Below are 20,244 nucleotides of genomic sequence, written 5' to 3' on the forward strand. Positions count from 1 at the left end.
CCAACGTTGCAACAGGAGCAACATTGATCGTTATTCGTCGAATGAGGGCGGTCTTGAACACCCCGCGATTTGATTGAGTTGCATTAAATTTTAGCCTTCATGCACGTACGTGACACAGCAACAAACGGTCGGCTTGAATTATTTTCCTTACAGTGCGTAACGCCATAAAAATCACAGATCACACTTCCACAGACTGAGGTAAGACTTCCCAGAATTAGATGAAACGAAATTTTGAGAAATTGTTTCACTGTGTACAGAAAATGGACTGTGTTTACTTTGGCGGTGTTACGGAAGGTTTGTTAACATGCATGGTTAATTGTTAACCAGGTCGGAGGTTTTTCCATTTATTGCACTTGAGGCTTGGCAAAGGAGTTGCCCCACTAGTGTTACACGGACTCTCACTCCCGCTCCATCCTTAGCCACACATCCGTATGCGCAATTTCATGTCAGCGTACTGAACATTTTCGGCGTACCATTTTATCATCGTGGTCACAATTTCTTTTGCACACAGAGATGATCCTTAGCGTTTCCGCTTTCTTAGTGCCATTTATTGAATGATTTCTCACGTTCTAGTATTTTCCAGTCTTTTTGCCTTCACCCATTCAATCTCGCGGGCTCGCTCTCATGGTCGCCATCTTTACAATGAGGTCGTTGAACATTACGTCACTTGACTTCTCATCGTCCCTACGGCTGTTCCATCTCGAGACATATCCAATACACAGACTGAGCGATAAGATATATGTACCAACAGGCTCTTCCAAAACTTTGGCAGCAGTTTAGACATGTCTTAACATGGAACAGCCGTCGAGACGATGAGGGGTCAAGTGCTAAGTGCTACATGTATACCACAAATCAGCAGAATTTGGGAGGAAGCCATTTTCGTTGAATGATAGTTTATACCTACTATATGTCACCTGACTTAGCGGGCACAATCAGTCTATTAAAGGGACATTAAGGGCTCAATAATCTGGTTCATGAGTGACTTCTTCATACATGTACATGCGCTCGCACCGCTGATTTCCATTCAAACTTCCATTGCTTGAGCATTCAAGTTGCGCGTTGTCGTCTAGTTCCATTTAGTTCCATGTGCAGTAGGCGTGGTTTGAACTGAAGTGACATCACACTTATAAACAGGATAAAAGGAAAAATTGAAAACAGGACTATCTAGATTTGCCACTCCACAAAGGAGAACTTTCTTATCGGGGATACAGTGGTTGATATGTCATACTCGTTATGAACATCTCCCATCGTTACATTGGCATGCAGACACAATGGATCGAAACAGAGAGTGTCCGCACGCGGTCAGGACAGCACTTTTCCATGAAGAGGACCTACGACAACGTTCCCAGGTAAACTGGAAACTTCCAAGCTACCCTACTGATCCTGACCATGTTAACCTCATAAATACAAAGCAGTAATTTCCATGGAAGCCATAGCACATCTTTTAATGCCTACAGCTGCGTCAGCCCCCTTGGAATTACAGACAGACTGCGTAAATTATCGATGTAGTTTTTGAAATTGTGTGTAGTAACTGAAGCGCTTAGATATTTCACAGTGTGATAGAACTGGGCTTGAATGGTAACAGGTGTTTATATCAGGTAAAGTAACCCCTCCCGAACCTGCAGAAATATTGTACAGTCTGTTTACTGATGAGTCAACCAGGTTGGTCGGATTTTGTCGGGAGATGAAAAGTGCACTTCAAGTTTCAATCTGGCGTAATTCTTGACGGCAGACTAACTTTTGCACTCTCTCCTTGACAGGGACGCTGCAACTCCTGTGATGCCGTGGGACCCAACTTATGGATGTGCCTCACGGTAAGGTGACCCTCATCTTAGATATCCTCTCGATAACTAGCCGAATAAGCATTGAGTTAAAACTTACAAAAAAAGCTTAATTCTTTGTTAGACTGAAATCCAACCTCATAGTTCTTCATGTCCTTGGAATTCCTGTTGCTGGTGGTCACCAGATGAAGTGTTTTAAAGTTGACGTAAAAATGGCTTTTGCTAATGAGCAATGTAATTTCACTTGTTTTTTGTTTTTAATTTTCCTTTGGTACAGGAGAATTGTGGATATGTTGGTTGTGGTGAATCATTCCATGATCACAGCTCGGAACACTCCAAGGTAACGTGAGATCTCCCCTTTATGTTGGGTTTAAACTTTAAGTGTAATGCGACATATTTCATCCAGTACAGGTTGGACTTTTCACAAGCTCCCCAGTCTTGATGCCTTTAGGTTACATGTTGTCACTGACCCCTCAACATGGCTGCCAGATGTGTGTAGTTGAGCGGTTCTGGGGGTCAGTGTTGAAGTCATGAAACACATGAAGTTTCCATTCACATATCGAGTGCTACCTAATAAGTCTTCTCAGGGACTGTCTCAAAAGTTGGAATGCTTCTCAATGTTCCAGTGAGTGCATTGCTCGTTCCAGTGGGTCAGTGCTTTTGGTCACTGCACTTCACTCATTCTCTGATGCAGTTCCACAAGGGAACTTGCAGAGTTCGTGAAAGGAAATGTTCTGAGTTTTGGGAAGTTATCTAAGCAGTCCTTGACGCAAGATGTTGTCTGTCCGGTTTGTGTGCAGAACATGGACCATCCCCTCAACCTTAACCTTCTCTCCCTGAGGGTGTGGTGCTCTGCTTGCGAAGAGGAAGCCTTCCCAGACTGCGTCATCAGAGAGGGCACAGTGGAGGTCACACAGCGCCACCGCATGGTTGTGGAGAGAGAGGTGCAACGCGTGGCCCACCAGCGCATTGTGAGGGACCTGCCACCTAAGTGAGTGTCTAGGCTTTTATCTAACCTGCGACTTGTCAGTACTCGTCCTTTTGTCATGTAAATTGTTCATTCCGGGGCATGGTGCAGCTGCGCCCCAAGCAACAAGCTCCAACCTTCATTGACAACCCTCAACTTGTACTGTTGCATCAGTAAAGGGCAAACCTTGAAATAAAAGTTAACGCCATCGGCCAACTTGAAATTTTAGTGGATACTTTTGGCTGTGTCAGCAAACCTGCTTTGGGCTATAGCATCAAACCACTTCCCATCTTGGGTCTAGAAAAGTAACAGCCTAAAAACTCTAACACTAGTAATGAAAACTGTCACTTGAAAACAAAACTACATACTTCTAAAGTGCTGTTGTAGGCTGAGCCCTTTCAGGGTAAATTACCGCTGTTCTACAACTCTTGATGGGGAAATCTTGTAATATGTTACTTGAGGATATCACAAGGACAGGCAAAACAGGTTTTTTTAAAGTAACATGAGTAACTGTGTTGTTTCTGTCTTGGCAGAGGTCCATCTTTGCTGCCCCTTGATTCACCCGTGACTCAGGCCATGGATGAGTTTTTCAACAAGGATCACAAGCCCAGAGGTGAGGCAGAGTCGAGAACCCCACTTGAGACGATCAAGAACGAATCCCCCAGTTTATTAAATCGGTTTCTAAATGAACAGCCGTCGCATGAAAAGATCGGATATATAAATAACACTAGATAAATTGTAAATGAGGCTACATAATCTGGCATGGGCCAGTTCGGTATTTCTAAAACCGAAGTCTTTTGGCAACAAAGCGTGCGCGAGTCAGTGTTTGACTGCGCTGATAAGACAAACTATTGTGCGCGTGACAGTAGCTGTTCCTGAATGACCTCATATTGGGCATGCGCTGTCAGAACACCGAAGTGGCTCATTCAAATTTTATCGTTTAAACATTAAGTTGGATACAGTCTTGGTAGCTGATAGAAAATACTTGCATTTTTTTTTTCAATCTTTCAGGTTTAACAGGGCTTCGAAACCTGGGTAACACATGCTACATAAGCGCTGGTATCCAGGCGCTATCAAATTGGTAAGTTGTGTTTCTCTTATTGTTTTTTCTCCTAGGCTGGTAAGATGCATTAATCACTTGTTGCCCAAAATTTTGTATCTCCAATTTCTTCGGGAGTCTGCTTACGGTAACAATGTTCTCCTTGATATTATGCTTTGGTCTCCACAGCCCAGCGTTCACCCATTTCTTCTTGGAGTGCAGCAGCTTTGTCAAGACGGAAAAGAGACCTTACCTGGCCAAGAGCTACCAGAAGCTGGTAGAGGAGATCTGGGGCAAGAGGAGGCAAGACAGCTTTTCAAGATGATGCAATCTCTGTCTTCTCCAGTCCTATAAAAAAAACAAGCAAATCCAAAACAGTTGTACTTTTCTTGTTCGTGGGCATTTTGTTAAACCTCAGAAACTTACTCATTCATTTTTTTTAGTTCATACTTCCCCTAGTTGAGAACATTCTTTGTTGAGAAGTGCTCCATGTCTATCTGCTTTGTCTAGTAACTCTTTGTATATACTGTGGCGTTCACAGTTTCGTAACTCACACAGCAAACTTGTATTATTTTTCACGTGTCTTCTTGTAATTCACGCGAGAGAGAGACTAGAAATGTCATTTCTGGTCTTGAGACTTTCTGGAAACAGGTTGATCTGATTGTGTTCCTGCAGACCCAGCTACCTGACGCCGTCCAGTCTCATCAACAGCATCCGTTCTGTGTTCCCCATGTTCAAAGGCTTCATGCAGCAGGTGAGACGGCAGGCTCAACATGAACTGTATTCTTAAGTTGGCCATATTGAAATTGACAGCAAAGTTAACTTTCCATTTGGTGAACTTGAGGGCATCAGTGAAGGGAGAAAATGAAATTTCCTGACAAATTACAGTCGACTCTCGTCGTAAAGAACACTGTTACAGCAAAATACGGTTATAAAGAACCCATTTCAAGAATCCCAATTTCTTGAATTCTTATGTCTTTGTTTGTTTGCCACTGCACTTGTGACAAAGCCATGTTCAGTAACTTGTCTGGTCCCTGCAGTGTTTTATGAGATTCAACAGCATAACCTTTCCACTCCGATGAATGATTTGAGATAAAACTGTTTTATGCAAGATGTCAGAAAATGAAAGTGAGGCTTGGAACCCACAAAAATCCCAAAATAGTCTGATACCATCCCATTCAACAATTAAATACACTACTCGAAAAATGTTAAGGACCGCTTTTTTTGTGTGTGTACTTTTTTATGCGAGATATTTTACTGCTGAAAATGTGCATTTGATGTTTTGAATCTTTTTTTTTTGTTTCAATGAGAACACAGTCTAGACAAACAAAAATTGAAAGACCAAGACCCCACTCATTGCTTGGAAAAAAATTACAAGTGAAGAAAAAAGTGGTCCTTAACTTTTTGGAGTAGGATATTTTTGAGTAGAATATTTTTGAGTAGGATATTTTTGAGTAGGATATTTTTGAGTAGGATATTTTTGAGTAGGATATTTAGAGCACAGATGCAAAGAACTAGATCAAAAATGGCTTGCTCAGAAAGAGACCTCTATCATGGGGCAGCCATCTTGCTTTTGTACCATTCAATGTAACACAGCGAAACTGAGGCTGGAAGGAAAATAATCTGTTCCCTTTTATCAGCATGTAAATTTGTATAACTACATGTAATGCCAATGGGTTTACAGGTAACAAGACAAATATAGCAGCATCATGATTAAGGTCCTTAAGATGCACTGACAATTATATAGTCTGTTAATACACCCAATCACCTGACCAATAAAATTTCCTAATTCAGTAGCTGTCATCAGTAGGTAGTTCTGAAGTCAACTCAGCTTGGTACCTCATAATGTAACTCTGTTATTGGTTGCTCCTGGTCTAATAGTTCAACCACATGACACTTGACCCTACACGTAGACATAATAGGGTCATTCCATGAGGTTTGGGCATAATATGTGACAGTGTCCTTATAACATGGGTACCTTTTACCGTCTGTCATGACCTGTAGAGTAGGTCATTTACTCTGTAAGAATAACACACACCTCTGTATTCAGCCTTGCAAGATGTACATATATAACAGTGTCGATTTGGAATCTACATGCAGGGAAATAGCTGTTCATTTTTACGGAACCCAAATAGTGCCTCAATCTCATGGAATGACCCAATAGCAAGGACCTTGGTACAACATTGTACTGCATTCTTGTTATACCACTGCCTAGTCGCATGTTAATTGTGTTTGTACTGTTGATGGCAACAATATGGAATGGACTGTGATGTGCTGATGGCTGACCAGGCCTTTGACGTTGTACAGTTAATTTGGGGCTAATGGGGAATCCTTATCTAAGGTCTTAGACACCACGATTTGCGACAGGTGTGCAAGGTTGTGCCACAGAAATGGGGGTCTACAATTTTCATCAACAGTCGACCAAGTGGCTGCAGCATTTATGAATTGAAATCGGAAGAGTTTGAGACTGTGCTGGAATCTTGTGTCTCAGGCCAGGTCTGGGTCATTTCTGGTTGCGGACACATTGGCAGTTGCTGTTATTAGGCATAGGCCAAATTGGACCAGTAGTCAATCACTGATTGATTTTCCATGGTAACCTGTACACAAAATGTATTCTGGGCACCAGGCAAATTGACCAGTGGTTCAACATAGGCCGTGTCCGAAATGGGCTTCCAGAGCTACGGCTAGGTCTACTGTCTGCACGTCTCTGCATATTTCCAATGGAGTAAAGACCTAGACCTAGCTCTAGCCAACGGATTCGGATGCAGCCCTTAGTCATATCCATAGCTCTGGAGGCTTGTTTGAGACACAGCCTGAGTTTAACATTCTGGTTGATTGGACAGGACACACAGGAATTCTTACGCTGCTTCATGGACAGACTACATGACGAGCTCAAGGAGCCCCTCCTGGACCAGAATGACAACCCCTCAGGCGGGGATGAGCCCGACGCTGCCACGGCAAGAGAGCGGCCCCGCCAGGCACGCTCCCACGACTCCCTCTGTCACTCAGACGGGGAGTACGGGGGCCCGCCGGATAACACCAGCGGTGGTGTTGCCAGCGAGAACACCAGCCTGACGTCGGACGAGGCCTCGCCCTCCCCACCCCGTCATGCGGACAAGAACAGGCGCAGCTGGAAGCGGCGCCCGTCGGAGTCCGACGCAGATTTCCCCCAGGCGGGGGAATCTGGGGACGCGCCAGTCCGGGAGACCATGGCACGGAGGGGGAATGCCTCGAGGCATGTGCGCAGCAAGGAGGATCGGGAGAAGGATGCTCCGGAGAAAGACGTGGATGAGAGTGAGACGACAAAAGAGCCCTGTAACGAGGCCCAGGATGAGGACGGAGACTTAGAGGAACCTGGAGGCGGGCAGCCTGAGGAGAAGAGACCCTACAAGGTCGGAAGTCATGGGAAGATAGTCCGAAGCCCCAGTCACGAGGAGGTAGCACTTAGGGTAGCTGATGCAAACAGAGGTAGGCCACATCACCCAAACAGTGTCAAAAAGTGTCCAGAAATTTCCTTTGTTCACAGTTAGAAATTATCTGCATGAAACCAAACAATAAAAGGGATTGCTTTTCTTGAGATTCTGGTACTCATCATATACTGTAGCCTTCGCTTAGATATCAGTTTGGTGAAGTCCATGCTCTGGAATGATTCGGTTTGACTATGTTACTGCATGCTAACTCAGGGTGTCTCGCTATGAATACCTTCAGATATGCTGCTTGATCTCATCGGCAGTGAACCTCAATTCTAAGCAGAGCATTACAAAAGGAACAGGATTGTTCAAATTTCTGAAAAGGTTCCCTCAGAGATTCAGGGAGCCATGGAATAAGTCAATACTGGAAACTAGATTGTGTCTGAAAGTTGTGACTTGTGGGGTGAAATAACACACATGTCCATGAAAGCTAATGGTTAGTGGCTTTAGCCACCATCCATAGACTCATGCATACACCCAACCGCAGCCACTTGTGAAGGACTTGGGCTTGGAAGCATACAAGGTTTTAAGCATACGTCTGTGTTACCCCCTATTTTGTTCAGGTAAGAAGCTGATCCCAAAGTACCGCAGTATCGTGTCGGACGTCTTTGATGGCAAGATCCTCAGCTCAGTGCAGTGTCTCACCTGTGACACAGTAAGACAAAACTGAACAAATCCAGAACTCTTTTCTCGTTCTTCAATTCTGACGCATTTGATCTGCTCTCACAAGCAAAATCTTGATTTGCCAATGTGAATATTGGTTTCAAACTCTTTGACAATACATTTTTTTGACCAGCACTGTAGAATTGGGCCTGGTTTTGCAGTGTTAGAAAGAAACACCTGCTTTGGAGTAGTGGGTCATTTTTTTAAAGTTCCAACAGTGTCTTGATGACACGAGAAACAAACAGGCTGACACATTTTTTCATACTTAAAAATATGCGAACATACTAAGATCTGTAAGGTAACTAATAGAAACCTGTCATAATCAAATTTGACAAAATGTTGAATTACTTTTGGCAGATCTCAACTCGTAAGGAGACATTCCAAGACCTATCCCTTCCCATCCCGGGCAAGGAGGACCTGGCCAGGATCCACAAGTCGCACAACCTGCTAGCCAAGGGTGTCACGCCATGCTCTGACACCTACGGCAAGCAGGGCTGGATCTCCTGGTTCTACAGCTGGTTCACAGGGTGGGTGAATTGAATTCCGACTCTTCCCAGATCCTTCCAAATCCGCCAAGAGGTTTGGGCTGGATTTCGTTCCACTGAGAAATGTGGTGCTCAGCTGTCGTTTTTTTTTTTGTTGGATCGATGTACCGTGCGAGGTTGTGTCACACAGTGTGCTGTTAGGCTCCTGCACATTGGAGGAAATTTGAGGATTTAGGAAGGCTCCCAGCAAAGAAATGCCCGTGCTGTGACGGTTATGTTCATATCCACATTAGTGTACAGCTCATATAGAGAAGTGCAATGACCCCCTTTAGTGAAGGAAAGCGTTTTGTTCGGTTTTGGACAGATTTACTGTCTCACAACAGTGGCTCCATCTGTACAATGCAGTTGTTATTACAATACTTGCCACCATTGGTGGGGGCCACTACAAATAACCAGTGACAGCATCACTGTGCTCAGTGGATCTGCAAGTCCCACATGTTGTCTGGAATGATGGCAACTTTTGGAGTTAAGCCTTCAGAAACAGTACATTTGTTTTGGTCTTAAAGTTGTCTTAACCCTGACAGTCCCAAATCCTCCAATTTCATACACCCCTGAGGGGGTCTTAATGTTTCCTTTACATGTTGCAGGTGGATATGGGGCCCAAATGTCACCCTGGACAATTGCCTGGCAGCGTTCTTTTCTGCTGATGATCTCAAAGGTGAGAGAAAATCCAGCGCTTTGACTGTCGGCAAACAGTGGCAAAAGCATTGTGCTGGTGATTATCAGGAGGGGGTTTGAAAACGCAATCCTCTCCGAGTGGAACAAAAGAGAGCAATTATATGCGCGTTTGATGCGGAGCACGCTGAGCGCACGTAACTAATTTATTCCGGCGTGCTTGGTCTTTGCATACACACAGAACACGTGCAAGAACCCGCTTGTAACCACCAGTCTTTCTTTCGCCGATTGGGGGTGCATTTCAGCTCGGGGCTGACAGATCTGCAGACTAGCGGTGTCCAGGGGCAAAAATTTGTTTAAGGACGTCAAATTCCGCCATCTGGTGAATTTTGAAATGCCCCAAAACACCAATCCAAGACGTCTTTGATTTGTGGCTGTTCTATTTGTGAAACAGGGAGAGGATTACAGACGATTAAAAGGGGGGGGGGTTCAGCACTGTAGCCCTTGCGTAAAGCCTGCAGGAAACTCCTGGCAAAACATTTTCAGTTGCTTTGAAGGCATCGATGGTGTGAGAGAAGGTGGCGTTGTGACCAGGGAAATGAAATTGTTGACATCCGTAGTAAAATGTCATATCGAAAGAAAGTAGCCTGTCCCCGTTTGCTAATTACAGGGCTTTTCCCTTTCATTGCAGGGGACAACATGTATAGCTGTGACAAATGCAAAAAGTAAGTAACTGAAACAAATTAATTCCAAAGTTTCCCGGACACGTGTTTTCTGATCAAATCAACGTCATCACTTGCTTCTTTTCCCCTCTTCTTGTCATAGGCTGCGCAATGGAGTAAAGTTCTCCCAAGTTCTGGAACTACCAGAGGTAAGACTAAATCAATATGATCTAGATAACTATTGCAAAGACAGGAAGGTACTGGATTTTGGTAAAGTCTTCTTGAAGGACAATACTTTTACAATGTGCAGACAATCTTGCTGTAAAGTGGCTCTGGAGTGGATGTTGTTTTAATTGGATTCAGTAAAATTATGCGTCCAGATTACTTTCGCTTTCCACCTTTTCAGCGACTTGAGTTTTCGGCTGTTTTAGGTTTTATGTGTCCATTTGAAGCGGTTCCGTCACGAGTCTATGTCGTCCTACTCGTCAAAGATCAACAGTTACGTCTCCTTCCCCATGGAAGGACTGGACATGTCACCATACCTTGCCAAAGGTAGGCATGGAGCTTCCACCTGTTACCCGTGATCTCAACCCTTGCATCCAGACTTCCTGATAATCGCCTCTACTTTCATCCAAACTGTGATTGATCCTTTAAAATCCGTCAAGTGTTGAGGAATTTTGCAGGTTTTAGAAAGTTTACTATTCCAGGCACTTTTATTTTTCTGGAACGCTGACATCCTCTGAAAGTTCAAAGAAGATGGCATTGGCTTTTTTTTGCACAGTGGAAGATAGGACAAGCTCTGAGCGAAAATTCCCAAGAAACTAGAGTTAACATTTATGATTGTAGTCAACAGTCCTCTTTGCCAAATTTGTTCCCCTATTGACTGACCACAGAATGTAACAACCAGTGCTACATGTATGATTTGACGGCAGTAATCTGTCACCATGGAACAGCAGGAGGTAAGTCACATCCAAACCCATCTTGCAGTGAATGGCTTCTGAATAAATAGTTCATTATGTTCAATATTAGAAACACTGAAATGATGGTGTTGTGATTTATTGCCCGTCATCCCTCAGTGCCTGGCATGCGGGCATTCCCGGTACCACTTAAAACTGTGATGGATGAGAGGCCTTTGGTGGAAACTTGGAGTTGATCAAGGACATGTGGTGTGAGCACGTACTAGTTTGTGTGCCCAAAAGGCATGAAGTGTGCTTGAAAACAGATTTCAACTGAGTGTGAACAATCTTGCTTCACTGGTGCACGTTTACTCTCAGTCAGGGAGACGCAATTGCAACAGAGTGTCTAGCTCGGGGACATGGAAGCACTTCCGTCCTCTTGTCTGTGTGTCCTGTTGGAAGACCTAGTCAGGTTCCTCTGCTGTCCTCTTACTCCAAAGATCAAAACTTGATTTCTCTCCTTCCACTAGGTGGTCACTACACGTGCTACGGTCAGAACTGGTTGAACGGTCAGTGGTACGAGTATGATGACATGTACGTCACGGAGGTCAGCGACGAGCAAGTAGCCAACTGTGAGGCTTATGTCCTCTTCTACAAGTAAGTGGATTTCACCCGCAAATTTATACTTCCCATGACGCTGTGGAGTAATAAAGTGAGAGCTGTAAACGCTTGTAGCATTAAGAATTTTCTGCTTGCTCGAGTTTTTGTCTTCATGTCGTAGGTTGTCAGAGTTTTGAACTGTTTGACGTACTTTTCCTTTCGGTGATCCTCTCACCCTCAAAGATTCAGAATCTTCTCACCTCAGGAGTGTGTTTTTTAATAGGCGGATCTTCACGGGCTAAAAGTTTTGCTGACATTTTTGTTTTGATATAGGAAGGTGTCCGAAGATGCGGTTAAAGAGAGACAAAAAGTGTCCGACTTGTGTGACCAACATGAGGTAGGTGTCAGTTGCGTAGATTACTCACATAAACTGAAAGATCGGGTTGATTTACAAGACATCAGCATTGTTTGCAAAGTTTGGGAAGTGATTTAGCTCATTATTTTTTTTTCCAAATTGAATCCGTCTTTGTTATGCAGCCGAGCTTTCTGCACTTCTATGTGTCGCTTCAGTGGCTCAACAAGTTCAACAGCTTTGTTGAGCCCGGCCCCATCTCCAACAATGACTTCTTGTGCAAGCATGGAGGTACGCAACAGCTGTCAAGTAAAATCTGACGAAATGCACAGTGCAGAAATACTCTGTGCAGGGGGAAAAAAAATGTGCTCTCTTTCACTTGGGTCGATGGTCTTGTTACCCATTCTAGAGACTGCTGCTGACCCAGCCTCATGTCAGACCTGACCTCACTGACTGAGGACCATGTCCTCACAACCTCTGAGACTTCATTGGTTGCTGTCCATGATGGTGATTTTGCCTTCCCTGAGCTCAACAGCAAGCAGAGACACGGCATGCTGTATCAGTGTGTATATTTTTAAATACTCAAACGACACCGACCCTGCCTCAGAGTTTATCAAAGTCAAGTGCCTGCCTTGATAGACCGACCATCTTCTTACTTAAAGTCTGCCACAGAAGACAGTATGAAGATGAAGTTTAAACTCCTGTTCTCCAGGCTTTGCCCCCTGAGGCACAACTGTGAAACCCGCTCTACAGCTGAACGCAAGCTATGCTGTGCATTAAGTAAAGTTATCATTAAGTGAAATGTTGTTTCCACTCAACCGGTTCTTTCGCAACCACACATCTTCCCACATGAGGTAGTCACATGGTGCCACCGCAAACCCTCTAAAGTTGAATGTTGTTTCCTTCTCTTCAGGTGTGCCGCCCAGCAAGGCTTCTTATGTGGACCAGCTTGTGCTGAAGGTGCCCCAGCCAGTGTGGGAACACCTCCATCAGAGGTCAGTCGGATCATTGGATCATCTCTATCAGTATGACTAGTTGACTGATTACTTGTTTCTTGGACTGGAGTAGATCGATTGGGTAGAGTTGAGTGCTTTCTCATCTGTAGAATGATTTGATTGATGATTAATACCGAGTATTTGGTTATTGATTGAAATGATTACCATCAGTGATGAATTTGTTCGATTGAAGTGATTTGTCCACTGGAGTGGTTGCTCATTTGACTGATTTGTATGAATCAAGGTATGGTGGCGGTCCAGCAGTGAACCACCTGTATGGGTGTTCCACTTGCCAAGCTGAGGCCGAGCTGATCGAGAGAAGACGAAAGGAGGAAATGGAAACGTTCATCAGGGTAAGAAGGAAAAAGCAGTTATTTAGCATGTCAGCAGTCATTCTTGGAAGCATCCTGTCAAACTGGCTACCCCTGACCATCGGGCTTAAAAGCAAATCTCAGCCTGCAGTTTACAATAAGGGCATTGAAGTTTATGGAATGATCTAAGCCTTCAAAGGTATTCTGACAACTGTTTCATAGTGTGAAACAATTGTGGTCGAGTGCCTTACTTAGGGACACAACAGTTACATGATAATCACTGCAAGCAGTCCAAAATCACCCACATATACCCAAGTATTTTAATCTGACTTGATTGCTACACCAGAGCGCACTGCTTTCCACTTTTTCATTTATCTACTGCCTGCACCTTGTTAGATTCAACATTTCTGATTCCGTTCAAACAGCTTAACGAAGCCTTCTCCCAGGATGATTCCCCGGATTCTGTCATCTGCTGCATCAGCCTGGCCTGGTTCAAGACATGGGAGAACTTCGTCAAAGCCAAGCAGAGAGGTACAGTGACCCACAGTAACATCTCAGGGATTACTTCTCCAATTACTTCAGTATTGAATCCCCTGAAGTTTTGCCAGGTTGGCAAATGACAGTGGTTTAGGACAAGAAGGGGCTCGTGTTTCTCTAATCCAACGTCTGACAAACGCTGACAAAGTATGACTATCAATTGAAATATTTTAATAGTGAAACTGATTCATAAATATTCACAATCGTAACACTCTCTTGGTCTCTTGGAAACTGGGTTAAACTTGACATTTAATACGAGCAAAACTGATGACATGAGTTTCCATGATCTCTTCCCATGGCCGTTTCTCTGCACACAGATAGAGGCAGAAAACATTCTGTTGTTATTGTTGTTTTGCCAGTTCAATTGCATTAATTTAACCCCTTGACGACGGGAATTTCTTCCCGAAAGCCGACTCCAAGAATTCCAGCCTCATTCGGCCACGAAGGCCACCTGCCAAACCACAAATTCTCGGTTTGTGGCCCTGCGTGCTCTGCACGCTTTGAATTACACAGTGAAAAGGCTGATTGTTCGGTGGCATGCGGCTCTACTCTCCCTTCCACATTCCCGTTGCCTCTTTTCAAAGTGGGGACTAGTGTGAAGCTGGTGATTATGATGCAAAATCGGTCTTTTCATTTCTGGGCTACACACCAAGACCACTCACCATATATACAAGAGCCAGGGTCTGCCTTCTTTCACCATATTCGCTCGAGCGTGGGCCGAGAATAATAGCTGAAATGCGGGCTGAGGATCTCAATTTTTACGGCGGACTATAGCCGCCTTCCGGCGGGAAGGGGTTAACTACTGATAAAGACAAAGTGGACTTTTGTTTTTTTTATCAGTAGATGAAGCGCAACAGAGTGATTGCCTTTCACCCAATTTGATGGCTTTCCTTTCTTGTACAGATCCGCCAGGCCCCATTGACAATCGGCCAATAGCAATCATGAAAGGGGGGCAACCTCTCCTCAAACATGGTAAGCTGTAACTTCTTGCCTATTGGAGTCCTTGCTGGAAGCAAGTTAAGAATCAATGGTGCTTACTACTCATGAACTTTAGGAAGCGCAAACCTACATGTAAATGCCCCCGTTTCTTGTCCCCAGGAGCTGATTGTGGGCAGATCTCCAAGGAGATGTGGTACTACCTCCACTCCATTTATGACGGGGGTCCCGAGGTGTTTCTCCACCCAAACCGCCCCTCCCACATGGACCACACCCAATCAGCTGCTTCCGACGAGGAATGTTCGAGCCCACGGGAGGACACCCAATCTCGACTGTGAAAAAAACACATGCAGCAAACACATTACGAAGACCTTTTATGCAACTCACGAATTGTGGGGCCAAAAGCTGCTACGCCGGCTTGCATTCCAGTCCCGATGGAAGCAAGCATTCTGTTAATGCACAACGCAGAACCATGAATGGAGTTCAGCTGCTCCGCCCACTGGGGACCATCTTCACTTAGTCACCTTGCACGAGAAGACTTCAAATCTGTGTCGGGATGAACAGTCCCGACAGGTCAAATCTACAACCCCCGCCGTACATCCTAGCTGCCCTGCCCACTTTGTTTACACCCATCAATCACCTCGGATTGACAAGAACTTAATCTCTTGCCCTCTAAACATCAGTTGTACAAATCGACACATTTTCACAGGGGTCAGGCAGTTGTACAAATGTGAGACAACGTCCCCATGACTACTTCAAACAGTATCATTATCAAAAGAACTTATTTTGTCCACTTGCAGCATAAAAGGTTTTGCAGTCGTACTATGTGCACGTAGTGCTTACAGAAAGAAGAATTATCTAAAAGTTGCACTGATGATGTGGCCAAACTACATGTATTAGAATCATCTTTTATTATGTTAGTCAAAGAACCTCACTGCACCTGTACGGGCAACATTTTGTTTCAGACCACAAAAAGATTGGGATTTGAACTGAACAATGGTTCATGCAGTCCACGTACCAATTTGGGTTCTGACGGAGAAATTGAAATCTTTTTGCGACCGTAGGAAGGTGATAGTGAATTCACGAGGAAATGAGAAGACAGTGTTTTATTATAAATGGACTTTCACTATTTTTCCACAAATGGACACAAACTACTCATGGAGATCTTAAGGCTGTGATGGAAATATTGGATAAATTTAAAATGGAATATCGGAGAGTGATGGCGGTGTCAAAAACTTGATTAAAAATGTCTTTATTAGCTTTTTTGTAAAATGCGAATATATATCATGAGCAATTCCTAAATAATATTTGGTTATTATTTATACCATCTTACAGATATTACTCGACTTTGAGGGTACTGAATATGTCCGTTACCAAATGCATATTGTCAATTGTGACAGTTGTAAGTTTATTTAAAGTGTACGCTATTATCTTTCATTGTGTGGTTACTGTTTGTGTTTGTTGGATCTCATTGCTTCAGAGTTGACAGGAATTATTTATTTTAAAATGGTACAGATTAGTGTACACAGAAAAATCCTGATGCTACTTACCTGTAAGTTACAGTTGAACAAAACAATAAATAGCGGTGTCGGAACCTGATTTGGTATTGAAATTTATCCTACATGTATGTCTTTTGTGGGAGCATTGGAGAACATTTAAACAAATATTGCAAGTTGGTGCGTTAGTTAATCAATATTTAATCCTGAGGCATTTCGGTGCAAAACCCTTTTTTAAGTGAGTCGTTGATAGCAAGCGAATGAAGTCGAAATGACAAGTTGGAATACTGTTAAACGTCTGGGATCGTATTCCACATGGATCTGGATCACGATTGGTGATCCATTGTTGGTTTACAGACACCAAAACCTGCCTGGTGGATGGTGGGAACCAGCGTTAGGATCACTGATCGAGATCCAGATCCATGTGAAATAAACAGACCTTATGTTTGCCACCTGTTGTCAAGTCTCATTGGTTTTCAAAGCAAGTGGCAAAATAAGGAACCTGGCAAATCTACTATGATGGACGTTACTCTGTACATTGCATTGCAATAGAACCTGAGAATGCAGACTTCAAAATTCGGTAATTAAATTAAATGGACAAACTGGTCATGAAGATCTCATAACAGTCATTGGCCGATCCCCCCCCAAAAAAAGAGACACTGAAATCAAAGAGCCCATAATTTTTTGTAGGCCTAAGAACTGTTTATAAATCTCCCTTTCCAAAGCTTGTCAAAAGTCCCAGTGATTTAGCCTCACCCGCCCTCAAAAAAGGCCACACAAATTTACAAAACAAAACTCCCAAATGTTTGCCACCCCTCCCCCCGACTATTTGCTTCTATGCCCGTCCTTGATACCAAATATTTCCAAATTAATTATACACGTACAAAGGAACCCCACACATTCACTGCCCAAAATGCTTTCCATTTCGATGTTGAACCCGAAGCTGTTGCTAGTGTTGGAGGGTGTAGCAAAGGTCGGGTAAAACGGAAAGTTAAATAAACATATATTTACCGCAGAGCCTGGCTATCCTCTCCAGTACGGGCCGTATCGGTGTTTATCAATCCTTACCAAATGCTTTCTTCGCTTTTCTAGCTCGGTTTTACCATTGAGATTCTACCTCCATGGTTTTACGTCTTCGCAACTGTATTGTCCTTGTCGACTTTTCCCCTTTTTTCTCGTTTATTCTTAACTTGCGCGCGTTGTTTCTGTTTTGTGCCGCACCTCCAGTCGTCGTTTTCGTAGATTAGGCACATGCACCAGAATCGAATGCAATTTTCTTGAAAGAGCGGGTAATAGATCCCTTCGGTAAAGAGTTTGTCAGTTCGATAGTCTATAATAAATATCATGACTCTCCACAAAGCTCTTTGGGCCCTGAGATCGAAGGCTCGAAGTTCACCCCGCTCGATATTTGTTGGAACTTCATTAAACCACCCGAAAATCAAATCAGAAGTTTGGTCGTTTGGTGTATTGCTAATGTCAGCCACTGATGTCCATACACAGTTCTTGGATTTTGCCACTACAAGAATTGCGTTTGGACAATCATGGGCGAACACCGCTAAAAAAAAGAAGAGACGGCTGGAAATTCAGTCCAATCACTGTAGATAAACTTCCACAAGTCCTTGGCTCGTGACCGTACATCGATGCTGCAATTCAGGAGCGATCTTTTTGTCCTTTCTTTCGACTGTCTGAACAATTATTCCGATGACTACCTCCACTGTATCGCGCCGATTATCAAATAGAAATGGGCAGAAAATCTCCCATCTTCCATAAGGTCCTTGGTCGAAAACAGAACCTTTGGATTCTGCAAAGCTAATAAACAATTAATCACCGACCCATTTCGTTTGATGACAACTTAATAAAACGATTTGCAAGAGTGAAATCGTCAAAACTGCTTCTCCAGCTTCAATGGATACGGTTTGCAAATTTATTATCAAAATCCCAGTATCCAAGCCTTCCTAGAGGATTCAGACTTCCCTACAGGTGTGTGTTCATTTTGACAGTGTTTCAGCTCTGCTGTTGATAATGCACTGTCACCCTGAGAGGGAGAACCCCCTGCTTCAGTGCTTGTATAGGCGCAAAACACTCCAGCAACAAACATCAGTCTGAGATTTGAGCTTTCCCGAATGAATGCATCAGTTGCCACACAACGGTGGTTCAGTTGTGAGACCGTAGACCATCAGCAATCAGCCATTAAAAGGCCGATTCATAAAGGGTGCAGACCACTAATTCAAGTGAGAGTTTCTAGCCAGCTCATTAGCATTAAAAGTCCCCCCCCCCCACAGTATCTTTTGAAAAAGGAGATTATTTGACCCCAAAATGGTGAGATTGTGTAAATCCTTGCCAGGATCAACTCTGAGTCTTTGAGCTTTCATATGAGAGCAGAATGGCTAAAAACTACGGTTGCAAAATGGTCCTAAGTGCCCGAGAAAGTTTGATTTTGTTTGGGGGGTGATTTTGTTTTGTGGGAGTAATTAAAAATGAATTGGTTAACCCACAAAAAATTGAAAAGAACTTGAAAGATTAGTGACCAGACAAGAATTTCATTTGTGTTTCAGAAATCTCAGGGATGTTGGCGTGCATGTTATTGGGCCATGAACAGTGCTGATTTTACACTGTTTTCAACGGGGCTTGGATTAGTGGACTGTACCCTTTAAACATCACCCCATTGTAGGTCTCGCAAAACGTGTAGGCCTGTGGAAGGGAGATGTCCCCTCCCCCCGCTACCGATATTGCTCATTCCGGCCTATAACGCTTCGTAATTTGACTGTGATCGCTAGGATGGTGCACTGGGAACATGTGTCTCTTGTTGGCCTCCTATGGTTGACACTCGCATTCGCGCAAGAAAATACATGTACACGTTTTCCAATACTCAATTCGGCTCCATTTCAGGCTTCATGTAGGAAACCAATCCTCAATTGTGGGCCTTAAGTGTTTAACTTTAACTGAAATACTGTAATTTTTGGCTCTTTTTACATCTTATTCGATGTTTTGTTGCACTATTAGACTTACTGTTGCGCTTTTAACCTCAAAGTTGAGAAGTAAAAAAACTGTTGAAGCCCGATGGAGTCCAAGTCGAGTACATGTATTGGAAAACGGCTCGGTTACTACCCACGGTGCTTTGCGTTTTCTTTGCTGAGATTAAGCAGCTTAAACGCTGGAAGATGTGACGCTATGATCCTGGAAGATTCTGTTTCAATGGAAAAGGTTTTAACAGACTGTCTTTAGCAGGGGTGGTCGGAAAGAGCGATGGAATGTTCGACTCTTTTGGATCAGTAGCGTGGAAACGGGATTTCTTTTCTGAAATGATAATATATTGTCCCTTCAAGTTTTTCAGCCCTAAAAGAACTCGCCCTCCAAATGGCCGGAAGGTACAAGTACCGTTTCTGAAGTGTTGATGCTTGATGTGTCACATCTTTTGAAACAATGGTACGATGTCCTTGAAGAGGACGGGGGCGTGCCCTGACTCTACTCCCCCGTTACGCCACTTTTTGAGACTCGAAGCAGTATCACTGATAAAAGCAATGAAAATCCTCAAAAATACATAACAGCAGTGGCATAGCTAGGATTTTACGAGGGGGCACAAAGGGGGCACCAGCATCTTATGGGGGCCACCAGCTTTCAGTGGTGTGGTTTTTTTGGGGGAAAGTTTTTGTTAGCCTTTTAAATATCCATTCATCCTTTTCAGTGAGGGGCACCGGGAATTGGGGGGCGGGGCACGTGCCAGCCAGACCCCGCCCCCGTGGCTACGCCACTGCATAACAGATACCGCAGATGGCCCGATTTCGACTGAAATGAAAATAGACTTTCGTCAGTGAAGCACATAAAAACAAGCGACAGTTTTAAGCCACAACTCGATTTTATTTCTATTTCTTTAGGTTGTAACCAATTGGAGGTGCTAATCAGGGGATAAGCCTGCTGGAAACCATTGAGCAGACATGAATGGTAAACGAATGATCAAGCTGCGCGCAGATTCTCCGCTGAAAACTTTCTTCCGAGCTTAAAATTAACGCCCGTTGAGTTCACTGTTCCCTGGATAATTATCCCACGAAGCACCATCATGGAGAAGGCCACGCCTATTAGCAAAAACACACTAAACACGTCCTTAAAATTTAATAGACCACTGCTTGGTAGTATCTTCGAAGAAAATTAGAAATCATCACAATTTTCGATTTTCATAAAACTGAATCCCCATTTTTTGCTGAACTCCCATTCAAAAAATATTTAAATAAACAAAATATTAACAGGCATACCTTTTGAAAATTGTGTTGTGACACTCAAAAACGTGTGATGGACCATGGAGGAAGACACACGGAATGCTTCCAATGGAATCTAATGTAGGCATTAATTAGGACTCTAATAATGGGCCCGTCCATTTCAAA

The 20,244-nt window shown here is 43.6% G+C and overlaps 1 protein-coding gene and 1 long non-coding RNA gene across 2 annotated transcripts; one reads left to right on the forward strand and one right to left on the reverse strand.

Moving 5' to 3' along the window:
• The first annotated feature begins 44 nt into the window (after positions 1–44).
• LOC110987673 (ubiquitin carboxyl-terminal hydrolase 20-like) lies at positions 45–15,968 on the forward strand. The gene is made up of 25 exons (XM_087143336.1): positions 45–198; positions 1,267–1,349; positions 1,761–1,814; positions 2,059–2,121; positions 2,582–2,772; positions 3,282–3,361; positions 3,760–3,829; positions 3,977–4,090; positions 4,463–4,541; positions 6,631–7,255; positions 7,821–7,912; positions 8,278–8,447; positions 9,053–9,123; positions 9,772–9,805; positions 9,906–9,951; positions 10,174–10,294; positions 10,636–10,701; positions 11,169–11,295; positions 11,572–11,635; positions 11,776–11,881; positions 12,504–12,585; positions 12,830–12,938; positions 13,322–13,427; positions 14,337–14,405; positions 14,532–15,968. The coding sequence occupies exons 2-25, from the start codon at positions 1,272–1,274 to the stop codon at positions 14,705–14,707; spliced, it is 2,793 nt and encodes a 930-aa protein (XP_086999462.1). The 5' UTR covers positions 45–198; positions 1,267–1,271; the 3' UTR covers positions 14,708–15,968.
• Positions 3,386–17,052, reverse strand: LOC147797481 (uncharacterized). Its single transcript, XR_015427190.1, has 3 exons — positions 16,877–17,052; positions 14,503–14,701; positions 3,386–4,135 (listed from the first exon to the last, which is right to left on the reverse strand). It is a non-coding gene; the product is annotated as an uncharacterized LOC147797481 (long non-coding RNA).
• Positions 17,053–20,244: the final 3,192 nt, after the last annotated feature.

Source organism: Acanthaster planci, linkage group LG11 (genome assembly GCF_054643075.1).
Source record: "Acanthaster planci isolate LZ-2023a linkage group LG11, COTS_SCS, whole genome shotgun sequence".
NCBI classification, from domain to species: Eukaryota; Metazoa; Echinodermata; class Asteroidea; order Valvatida; family Acanthasteridae; genus Acanthaster; species Acanthaster planci.

Bases quoted from the DNA above. Each gene is read 5' to 3' on its own strand.
- LOC110987673 (XM_087143336.1), top strand. From the start codon at position 1,272: ATGGATCGAAACAGAGAGTGTCCGCACGCGGTCAGGACAGCACTTTTC. The intron at 4,091-4,462 runs GCAAGACAGCTT...GTGTTCCTGCAG, and splicing joins GAGATCTGGGGCAAGAGGAG to ACCCAGCTACCTGACGCCGT. The intron at 9,806-9,905 runs GTAAGTAACTGA...TTCTTGTCATAG, and splicing joins AGCTGTGACAAATGCAAAAA to GCTGCGCAATGGAGTAAAGT.